The sequence below is a fragment of the Nematolebias whitei genome, chromosome 1 (assembly GCF_014905685.2).
Source record: "Nematolebias whitei isolate Nwh7 chromosome 1, NemWhi1, whole genome shotgun sequence".
In the NCBI taxonomy this organism is placed as follows: Eukaryota; Metazoa; Chordata; class Actinopteri; order Cyprinodontiformes; family Rivulidae; genus Nematolebias; species Nematolebias whitei.
In genome coordinates, this window is record NC_056498.1 from 35,216,688 (window position 1) to 35,228,370 (window position 11,683).

Genomic DNA, 11,683 nt, shown 5'->3' on the forward strand with positions numbered 1-11,683 from the left:
AGTGTCATCCACATGGCCAGTATGGGGATTGAACCCATGACCTTGGCTTTATTTGTACTACGCTCTAGCCAACTGAGCTAACCGGCCTGAAATTTATGTTTTGTAGGGATTGTCAGAATGAAATTAAATTTTGCCGTATCGCTACATTTTCATGCCAAGTCTGCACGATACCTGAAAATGCACATTAGACACAATATTGGAAAATAATGCTGTATCAGTGACAGTAATTTATTTGGAAAATTGCTGGCACTAATTTTTAAAACCCAACTCAATGACACGATCACAAACCACTGTATCGACCTCTCCGCTCTAACCCTGTCAGAAAAACAGAGTCACTCATCTGGGAGTGATAATGGACCCTTCCATGAAACTTAACAATCACATGATTGTTAAATCATGTTTCTTCCAATTGAGGTGGCTGTCTAAATTGAAGATCATATTGTCCAAAAATAACCTGGAGACAGTAATACATGCATTCATTACATCTAGGCTTTATTACTGCAATTCACTCCTGTTTGGTATCAGTCAGATCTCCATTGCACGACTACAACTGGTCCAGAATGCAGCATCCCGATTTTTAACCAGTACAGGCAAAAAAGAGCACATTACACCAGTTTTGGCCTGGTACAACATATAGATGCTTGCACTAAGAAATCAACTATTGATTAAGAAAACTGTCAAAAGCAATCTTTGTATCAGACTGCTTGTTAGTATAATTCTTTTCAGACAAGTCTGGTACAAATGGCCAGTACGGGGATTGAACCCATGATTTTGGCGTTTTTAGCACTACGCTCAAAAAGATGCAAGAACTGCACCACACAATAATATGTTGCTTTACAAAAGTCCTGTGTGGCCCTTACTGGGAAATAATCTGCATCCTGCATCTTTAGCACCATGCTCTAAGCAACTGAACTAGTAAGCAACCCAACCAAATTCCAGTTTTTGACATCAATAATATCTGAAGTCGAAAAATTTAATTTTGATTTACAGTATTCACGACTATAGATTAGACATTTTTCATCTTCTAGGACTCATAGGGCTCTTAGCTCACATTGGTATGGTATGAAGTTTATTCATTTTAAAAAAAGTACAAAACAATTCCATAACAATATATAAAAAGATACAAAAAAGTTTAAAATGAAAGGCAGCAGAAAGAAGAAAAAATCTTATTATATCTGCCCCTTTTTTCAAACAATTATTTCAGACATATTAATTTTCAAGTAACAGAACAAAATGAATAACTTTCTAATTTTTCTAATTCTAATAAAAAACACACACTAAGCTACTTCATATATACTTTTTTAACAATCTAGATTTGATCTTTTTCTTAAATGTACACATTGACTTGACATTTTTTACATCATTCTCTAGACCATTCCACAATCCAACTCCTTGGATTGAGGTAGACCTTCCCTTCAGACTAGTTCTGAATTTTGGTTTGACAAATATTTCTATCCCCTTAAGATTGTAACAACTTTGTCTTTTAACAAAATTTCTTTGGATATTTAATGGTAATGTGTTATTTTGAGCCCTATACATAACTGATAAAATACTATAATCTACCAAATCATGAAACTTCAGTAACTTCAGTTGATAAAATAATGTGCTTGATGGGTGACTGTAATGCTTTCTGGAGATAATTCTTACAGCTCTTTTCTGTAAGATAAAAATAGGTTTTGTAAATGTTTTACACGCTTTCCCCCAAACATCAATGCAATAGATTAAATGTGGAACAATGATTGTGTTATACAACATGTACAGAGCTTTATCATTTAATAATTCCCTGACTTTGTACAGTACTGCAATAGATTTAGATATTTTTGTTCTTACAGAATTTATGTGATTTTTCCATGTGAGCTGTTCATCAATGATTACACCCAAAAATTTCATCTCATTAACTCTACAAATCTCAACACCCTCAATTTTAAATGGATCGTCAACAGTTTTCTTTTTGTTACTAAATATCATGTATTTAGTTTTATCTAAATTTAATGATAATTTATTAATTTTAAACCAAGTTTGTATTTTATCAAATTCTGTCTTCATCAGTTCCAACATCCGTTTTACATCTTTACCCAAACAAAAAAATGTGGTGTCATCTGCAAAAAGGACACATTTGAGGAGTCCTGATACATTCACTAAGTCATTCACATATAAAATAAATAACTTTGGTCCAAGTACAGAGCCTTGAGGAACTCCACAAGTGATATTGCACAAGTCAGATCTTACACCATTTATTTGTACAAACTGTTTCCTATCTTTTAAATAGCTAGATACCCAGTGTAATGCTGGTCCTCTTATACCATATTTATTTAATTTTTCAAGGAGAATAGTGTGGTCAATAGTATCAAATGCTTTTTTTAAATCAACAAAAATACTAACACAATACTGTTTTTGATCGACAGCAGTAGTTATTTGTTCTATTATTTCCATGAGAGCCATCGATGTAGAGTTTTTTGCTCTAAACCCATACTGACTGTTACTTAGAATGTTTTGTTTAGTAATAAATTTATCTAATCTGGTCACAAACAGTTTTTCTAGAATTTTTGAGAATTGTGGTAATAAGGATATTGGTCTATAATTATTGAACACACATTTATCACCATTTTTAAAGAGAGGAACTACCTTAGCTACTTTCATATTGTCTGGAAATATTCCTTTTGAAAATGATAAATTACAAATATATGTAAACGGCTCGATAACATAACTCATTATGTCCTTTACAAACATCATATCCATGTCCACCCAGTCTTTTGATCTCTTATCTGTAAGATTCTTTACAACATTCATTATTTCTTCTTTGTCAGTTCCATTAAGAAAAATACTGTTGTCACAACCTATAACTGAATGGTTCACATTATTGTCTACTTTTGGTATTTTAGCAGCAAGGCTTGATCCAACGTTCACAAAATGACGATTGAATCCATTTACAATTTCATTTTCATCATGGATTTCATCGTCATCCTTCAAAAAATATTGTGAAATACCTGTTTTTGCTTTATGACTTTTCAGAACACTATTTATTACTTGCCATGTTGCTTTCATATCACCATTGCTTTTATTTAATAAATCACTATAATATTCCTTCTTGTGTTTCCTTATAATCGCTACTAATTTATTTTTATACTTCTTATATTTCTCTTCAGCCTCTTGTGTTCTCAATTTCAAGAAACATGTATACAAATAATTCTTTTTTTTACAAGCATTTCTCAACCCTTTCGTCATCCATGGTTGGTTAACAACATTTCTCTTTGTACAATTATTTTGCACACAATTCTTTTCATACAGAGCTCCTAAAATATTCATAAACTCATCATATGATCTGTTCACATCATCAACATTCTCTACAAACAGTGGCTACAGTGAAAATAGTTCATACACAAGTTATTTGTAAATGGGGCATTTTTAGGTAATGCCCACATCAAATTCCAGGCTCAGGAAGACAAATATAACTAATGACAGGGCCTAAAATAATTGATTGTTTCCATAAACTCAAAATAAAATTTTACTTTTTCTGTTTTGTTTTTCATGTCTAGTTTAACCGATGTGTGACGTCTCAGATGATTAAATGGTTCAGCAACTTCAGGGAGTTCTTCTACATCCAGATGGAGCGTTTTGCCCGTCAAGCTGTGCGTGACGCTCTCACCCGGTGGGTTTGGCTGATCCATGAACCATCAAATATTCTATGAACCAGTGGAGAGTTTTCAATGAAACTCTCAGAAATTAATTGATAATAGAAATCCACCCACCTATTCATTCATCATCTATCCATCCATCTCTCATCTATCTATTCACCTATACATCCATCTATTCATCCATCTATCCATACATCCATCTATTCATCCATCTATCCATCCATCCATCTAGCCATCCATCTATCAATCATCTATCTATCCATTCATCTATCAATCATCTATCTATCCATTCATCTATCTAGCCATCCATCTGTCTATCATCTATCTGTCTGCCTGTCTGTCCACCTATCTATCTCTCTGTCTGTCTGTCCATCTATACGTCTATCTCTCTATCTGTCTGTCTGTCCATCTATCCATCTGTCTGTCCATCTATCCATCTGTCTGTCTGTCTGTCCATCTTTCTCTCTATCTGTCCATCTATCCGTCTGTCTATCCATCTGTCTATCTATTTGTCTATCTATGTATCTATCCATCTATCTGTCTGTTTTTCTGTCTGTCTGTCTGTCCATCTGTTTGTCTATTTATCCATCTGTCTGTCCATCTATCCGTTTGTCTATCTATCTGTCTATCTATGTATCTATCCGTCTGTCTGTCTATTTATCTGTCTGTCTGTTTGTCTGTCTGTCCATCTGTCTGTCTATCCATCTGTCTGTCCATCTATCCATCTGTATGTTTATCTGCCTGTCTGTCTGTCCATCTTTCTCTCTGTCTGTCCATCTATCCGTTTGTTTAGCTATGTATCTATCCGTCTGTCTGTCTGGCCATCTGTCTATCTATCCATCTGTCTGTCCATCTATCCGTTTGTCTATCTATGTATCTATCCGTCTGTCTGTCTGTTTATCTGTCTGTCTGTCTGTCCATCTGTCTGTCTGTCTGTCCATCTGTCTGTCCATCTATCCATCTCTCTGTCCATATATCCATCTGTCTATCTATGTATCTATCCGTCTGTCTGTCTGTTTATCTGTCTGTCTGTCTGTCCATCTGTCTGTCTGTCTGTCCATCTGTCTGTCCATCTATCCATCTCTCTGTCCATCTATCCATCTGTCTATCTATGTATCTATCCGTCTGTCTGTCTGTTTATCTGTCTGTCTGTCTGTCCATCTTTCTCTCTGTCTGTCCATCTGTCTGTCCATCTATCCATCTGTCTATCTATGTATCTATCTGTCTATTGATCAGGTTGGGATGTTTTATAAAATATGGATGTTTTCTAAATCCTACAGATAAACCACCAGATTTGTGTGAATGTATTTGCACTGATTTGAAATATTTACTTTAAACAGATTTTTTTCTTTGCTCTGTCTGTCTAACCCAGGGAAGGCACGCCTCATCTGGCCAGAGAGAGTCAGCTGCGAGTGGGTCGTGATACCGAGCTTTACCGCATACTGAACATGCACTACAACAAGAGTAACGTTTACCAGGTGAGGAGGAGAGTTAGGTGGTACTGTTGAAAATATATCTTACCTCACAGTGTTCCTTACGAAGTCCAAGTGAGCATTTCGTCACCTACTGCCATGAAAATAGGTGATTGTAGAATTTAGTGTTTGTTTGTCTATAATGTTTTATAAACCAGTGGGCAAATTTTAATGAAACTGCCAGAAGGTAGTTCGACATACATTTACAACCGTCTAACCTTAAAGTCAACCCAGTTTAAGATGGCTGCTGCAGCAGCTGCCAAACAAAGTTCAGTTTGTGGCTTTAAATCAAAGTCAAACAGATGTAAACTAGTGAAACTGCATTTCCTGTGAAAATGCCGTGTGAATGCTTATTGTTGAAGAACTTGCTAAAAAACAGATGACAGTAGCTAAAAACATGCTGCAATGTAGCTAAAATGGAAGAACAAGCCTAAGTTAGCAGAATAAATCAGGAGGAACACATATTTATATGTGTATATATGTGTATATATGTATAAATTTGAATAATTTAGTTTCAATAAGCAGAAAGGAGCACAAAAATTAACAAATTAGCTAAAAAAGTTGAAATTAGCAAGAAATAGCTGAAAAGCAGCTGAAAAGGCAGAAAAAAGCTTAACTTACCATAAGGAAGTGGAGAGAGCACAATTGCGCCCAATTAGGCTGAAAAAAGAAGAAATTAGCACAAAAAAGTGGAAATATCCAAAAATGCAGAAATTTGTAAAAAAAAAAAAAAAAATTAATAATAATAATTTAAATTATATTTTTAAAAACCCAGCTGAATAAAAGCTAAAAAAGGCAGATTTTTTTAAGCTAAGAAAAAAGCTAAAAAAAAAAGCAGATTTTTTTTTTAATTAAAAAAACTGCTGAATAAAATATTTTTTTTTTTAAAAAGGCAGAAAGAAGCTTAAATTACCAGAAGCAAGTGGAGCGAGCACATTTTTCTGAATTAGGCTGAAAAAAGTAAATGAGTAAAAAAAAAAAGTGGAATTAGTTGCAAATGCTAAAATTAGCATAAAAACAGCTAAATAGTAACAGAAATAGCTGAAATTAGCAGAAATAAGTTAGAAGAAGCACAAAAAATGTTGTAGTTGGCTGAAATCATCTGAAAGGAGCACAAAACAGCTGAAATTAGCTGAAAGTAGCTAGAAAACAGTTTAAATTTGCACAACGAAGCTGAAAGAAGCTGAACCTGAACTAAATGTGAAAGGAGCATAAAAGGTTGTAAACCGATCTAAAGAGCTGACGGATGTAAAATGAGCTCATTAATTTTTTTATGAGGAAAAAAAAATGACAGAAAAGACTAAATATTTCAAAAAGCTAAAGTTGCACCAATACCAAAAGTCCTAGCACCCTTCTCCTGAACAGCTGACTGTTTTTGATTTATGATTTGTTGAAATAGCACAAAAACTGTGAAACAGGAAAGATATCGAAAAACATACGGAAGAAAAATGGATCGTGTGTGAATGCTTCATAAACATTCACACAGTAAATTCATATTTCTCCTCAGATGGCTCCTGCTCTTTGTGTCAGCTCTGTCACATTTTACATTTGTACCTGAAGTTTATAATAATTGCTCACTGAGTTCTACAAAACTGTTACCTGCTTTGACGGACTGACTAAAATTATGGAAACACATCAAAGGCACTCTTTTTAATCCCAAGAGAGTTCGTGAAGCAAAACTGATGAAAAATTTGGTCTGAGTGCACAGAATGCTAATGTGTTACTTGTGAAGGCTACGAAGCCATTCAGAGCCATTCTTTGTGAAGGATAGAGCGAAAACACACACAAACCTTAAATATGCAGCTAATTCTGTACCTACAAATACCACCAATAAAAGCAATGACCTCCAGGCTTTGACTGGAGCTGAGTCTCTCAGCCCACTGGATCTGTGGCCGTTTTTTTTGTAGAAACACATAATCTGCATCATAACGAGGCTGACGGGCTAAACAGCTAAACGATGCTTTCTGCCTTTTCTTTTAAGTAATTTCCTAAAAAAGGGCGCACATGTGTAAAATATTCTGCACTCTTGCACTGAATGCTCTGGTGTGTTTGCTTCTGTCTGCAGGTTCCAGAGAGATTTATCGAGGTGTCGGAGGTGGCTCTGAGAGAGTTCTACTCAGCCATTTGGACTGGGCGGGACAGCGACCCCTGCTGGAAGAAAGGAATATACAAAATCATCTGTAAGCTGGACAGCCCACTGCCGGATGCGTTCAGAATGCCAGGTTGTCCAGTGGGCTGACGGCTGAACTAATTTTCCTCCTGTACATAAACGCAAACGCATGCTCGGAAACACATTTATCCAAATATATACAATCTGCTCCATGCTGGATTGTGAGACGTGGGATGAGGGGAGTCCGCGGTTAGATTAAAAATTATTGCGTCAAATATAAACAGGAAAGCACAAGTAGAATCAACACGTTGCACACAGGCAGGCTCAGTGCTCAAATAAGAGTCTTGTGACTGCTTTTATTGCGGACGTGCTCATACGCTGATTTAAAACGGACAAAGGAGGGAATTCCTTCTCGAACATTCCTCAGCAGTCAGCTGACCTCTGAAATCAGCGTTTCTTGCTTGATAAAAACCCCTGAAGAAGAGAGTTACTGCAGCCAGAGACCGAAACTAAATATTTTGTCACAGAATTACGCAGAAATGCTTTGTGTGTTTATTTAAGATGGCTGCATTTTTTAATTATTGGCTAAATAAGAAGCTAAAGATATTATACAAAATAGTTATCCGTCAGTTTTTTGTTTTTTTTTTCTCTTCCAAGCAGCCAAGCATTCTTGGCATCTATTAAAATGGTCTTAAACAGTTCTTCAGACTTTCCGAACTCTTACAGAAGTTTTATTTTAACGTTTCTTTTGTCTGCTTTTTCACTCATTTTTGGCCCAGAAGGATGCCAGCTCATTTTCACAGCTCCTTTTAAGCAGGGCTTAATTTGAGCTGGATCCTGCCTGAACAGGATCTGGGAACTCTCTTATTTTGACAGGGTGTGTTTTGGTAACTGTTTGTTTGGATCTGGTAACTCTCAGGTTTATTAATAAATAGTTATGAACCAATTTGACTGCCTTGAACAAATAAAACTTATATTGGATATGTAAACTGAAAATAGTTACATAAACACTCATTTTAAACACAATAGCCACTTATGAGCTTCTTAATTTCACGTACATGCCCCTTCAAGTAGGCATTTATACGATGGAGCTTTATGGCCACGCTAAGAAATTTTTTTTTTAAGCCATAAGATTACAAGAATAAAGTCGAATAAAGTAATATTACGAGAATAAAGTCGTCAAAGCGTACCACCTTAAGCCCCCATTATACTCCCACGTACGTCTGTCCACACGTACGTATGCACGTACTGTACGCAGAGGGTTCAGACTTTATACTCGAGCTACACCCTGAGCAGCTGCAGAGCAGCTTCACAGACAAGGGGCGTTTACCTTCGGGACAAATTGAGGTGCTGATTGGTCATTTGCTGACACGCCTACTGGATTGATTGACAGGTCGCGTTGTGGATCCGACTCGTGGGAAAAAATAAAATAAAATAAACAAGAGCTGTAAAAAAAAAAGTCTCAATTTTATTCTCGTAATATTGACTTTATTCAACTTTATTTTTATAATACTAGGACTTTATTCTCGTAATTTTATGGCTTTTAATTTATTTATTTTTCTTAGCGTGGCAATGTAATTTTGTTTTTTTTCTTAGCGTGGCCCTAAAGCTCCGTCGTACATTTCCGCTTCGACCCTTTAAAAAGTCTCCGCCCCTAAAAGTCCAAAGTCATTGCGCAATTTTATTTAAAAACTCAAAAATATAATTAAACAGCACGACTAAATTGCAAATCAGTTAGACAGTTTAAGTGCGTCGTTAATAAAATTTTCATTATTTACTAAATGTACAAGTGTGTATTATTCGTATTACGTCTCAAAACAACGGCACTAATTTGTCAAAATAACAGCTAGGGTGCTTGACAGAAGAGGAGTGTTTACAAATGTAGGTAAACGTAGATATTTAACTAGCCGTTAAAATACACCAAAATACAGGAAATCATATCTACTTTGTTCAAAATTTTCTGGGGGAGGACCCCCCCGACCCCACCCCCATCGAGTCGCAAGTTTTTTGCATTCCGGCATCAATCAGTTTAAAAATTAAGCCCTGCTTTTAAGGTGTGCCGACACTTCTTGGACTAACTCAACTCCTGCTTTTACCTGCAAAGTACAATTGAGACAGACATTTTGAAAAAGACTATCTAAATAAAAACCTGCTGTTTCAACATTTTTGACATTTATTATCTGTATAAAATTAACCAACATTTAGTTTTGTGGTTCATTCGAACCTGTCACCATTTATTCATGTTTTAAAACCTATTTTAGTAAATCTAAGGTTCAAGAATTACCCGTTCATTTGTAGAGGTATTTGAGCGCCACTAAAAGTAGCCTAAAACTGTAGCTGACTTAAACTCATGAATTAGTTCTATCAACACATAACTGTTAATTCAGCAAATAACCCTTTTTAAAATTAAATCTTTAGCTAGTAACTTGCAAAACTACTAGCAAGCTAGCTAAAATGCTAGCAAGCTAACTAGTAGGATCTTGCTAGCTTGTTAGCAGCCTGTTAAAGTTTGTTCCAGCTGCTTTGAAGCTATAAAACTACAATTTGACACACAAAATAAGATTTTGACACCAAACAATGTGATTTTCAAAGAGCTATTAGCATAAATTTGACTTTCATTCATTCAGTATGTATAGGATTTGGAGGCAAAAAAAAAATCCTAACAGATTCTCATTCCTTAAACAAGGAAAGATAGCCTGAAATTGAAAAAACACCCCACACATAAGCACATAGTGACGCAGACATTCTGCAGGGGAAGGGAGATGACACGGGCGGTGAGCATGTCCAAGGACACTCCAGAGGCACTTTAGGAGTTCTGATAAGAATGGTATAATCAGCCAGTTCCCTCTGGTGAGATCCGAAAACACTCTCGAGGGGTGCCGAGGTTGACCTAGGACAGCGCCAGAGAGAATCCAAGAGTCCTGAAATAATGACACGTTTATTCAGCCGGGTCCCTTTGATAGGTCCGCAGAACATAGGCTACAGTATAAGAACAACCCAGGGATGATGCATTTCAATTTACATGTTTAAGACAGATTTCAGCTTCTTTTGGATTCGGCTGGTTCCTGGTCTATTAACAAACAAGGAAGTTGTCGGCAGCAAATTTGGCCCTGGTCTGTCTGCCTGCGTCTGTCCACTTAATTTGGACGTTTGGGATTCGAGAGGACCAGCAAAGACTCAAGGCAGACATGAATCTGTAAAGTTCTGCCTGTTCCCAAAACAATTGCTGCTTATCTGAATTCAGCTCCCCAGCTGGCCTTGACTGGACACCTTTTCTCAATTCCCCTGGAGGTCCTGTAAATCGATGCTCTGCCCCCTCCCTTCCCCTCCCACTGAGGAAGTCTGCGGACCTATCAGAGGGACCTGGCTGAGTAAACATCGTGTCATCATTTCAGGACTCTCAGATTCTCTCTGGCGCTGTTCCAGGTCGACCTCGGCACAAGAGTGTTTACAGATCTCACCATGGGGAACTGACTGATTGTACCAATCTTATCAGAACTCTTACAGTGCCTTTGGAGTGTCCTTGGACACGCTCACTGCTCTTGTCGTCTCCCCTCCCCTGCAGAATGTCTACATCACTATGTGCCTATGTGCGCGGTGTTTTTTTCGATATCAGAGTCTTTCTCCTCGGTCAAGGAGAAAGAGTTTGATAGGTCTGTCTAAACACGTCTCACTTGTAAATGAGTCTTCGAGGCTCAGTGTGATTTATCTGTTTAAATAAAGGTTGACTGAATGGATGAAAAAAAATTTCAGCTTCTGTTCGTTCAACTGCTAAAAAAATTTTTTTGTTGCTGTTGTTCTCTATGCACTTTTTCATTTGTTAAACTCTGCACATTATGCTGTACAAGAACTGGACCAAAAACTGAGTAAATAAGCAAACAAAATCCAAAGAACAACCAAAAGAAATAATCAAAAGGCCTGAGAAACTGTTAACCAAGATTACTTTAAAATATATATATTTTAATTGGCTCCAGTATAGCAAAGTACAAGAAAAGTGGGGTCTTACCAAACAAAACCATTACAACACGTCATTGCTGCTCTTCGTTAAAAGAGTTTATTATTATTTATTATATAATAAATATAATTATTTCATTTTTTTATCTTGCTGCCTTGTGTTTGGATTCATTGTGCTTTTCTTAATCAAAATGTGGCCGTAGTTTTTCGTCTAAAGTCGCCTTTTTGCATTATTTGAGAAATAAAACCTTTAAATTGTTAGCAATGCTGGAAAATGTATTTATTCAGCTGTATAATATTAGAAGTTATTTAGGGTATTTTTCAAAGTAAATATGTGATACGTGTTTTTTTTTTTTTTTTGCTTATGTATTCCATCATTTGCTCAACAATCGTTGTGCAGATTTTGTGCATGACGACAAATTGAATTAACTTCGAAACCTGTCAACTGGCAGACTATATTGGAATTGAAATAGCCGTATTCATGTTCTGTTGTTTTCTTGATGTATTATGGT

The 11,683-nt window shown here is 36.2% G+C and overlaps 1 protein-coding gene and 1 non-coding gene across 2 annotated transcripts; one reads left to right on the forward strand and one right to left on the reverse strand.

Annotated features, from left to right (window-relative positions):
* Positions 1-13: 13 nt before the first annotated feature.
* trnai-aau lies at positions 14-87 on the reverse strand. The gene has a single exon. It is a non-coding gene; the product is annotated as a tRNA-Ile (tRNA).
* Positions 88-3,591: 3,504 nt separating this feature from the next.
* On the forward strand, positions 3,592-7,805 carry LOC119409731 (prospero homeobox protein 1-like). The gene is made up of 3 exons (XM_037676635.1): positions 3,592-3,649; positions 5,008-5,113; positions 7,173-7,805. The coding sequence occupies exons 1-3, from the start codon at positions 3,606-3,608 to the stop codon at positions 7,344-7,346; spliced, it is 324 nt and encodes a 107-aa protein (XP_037532563.1). The 5' UTR covers positions 3,592-3,605; the 3' UTR covers positions 7,347-7,805.
* Positions 7,806-11,683: the final 3,878 nt, after the last annotated feature.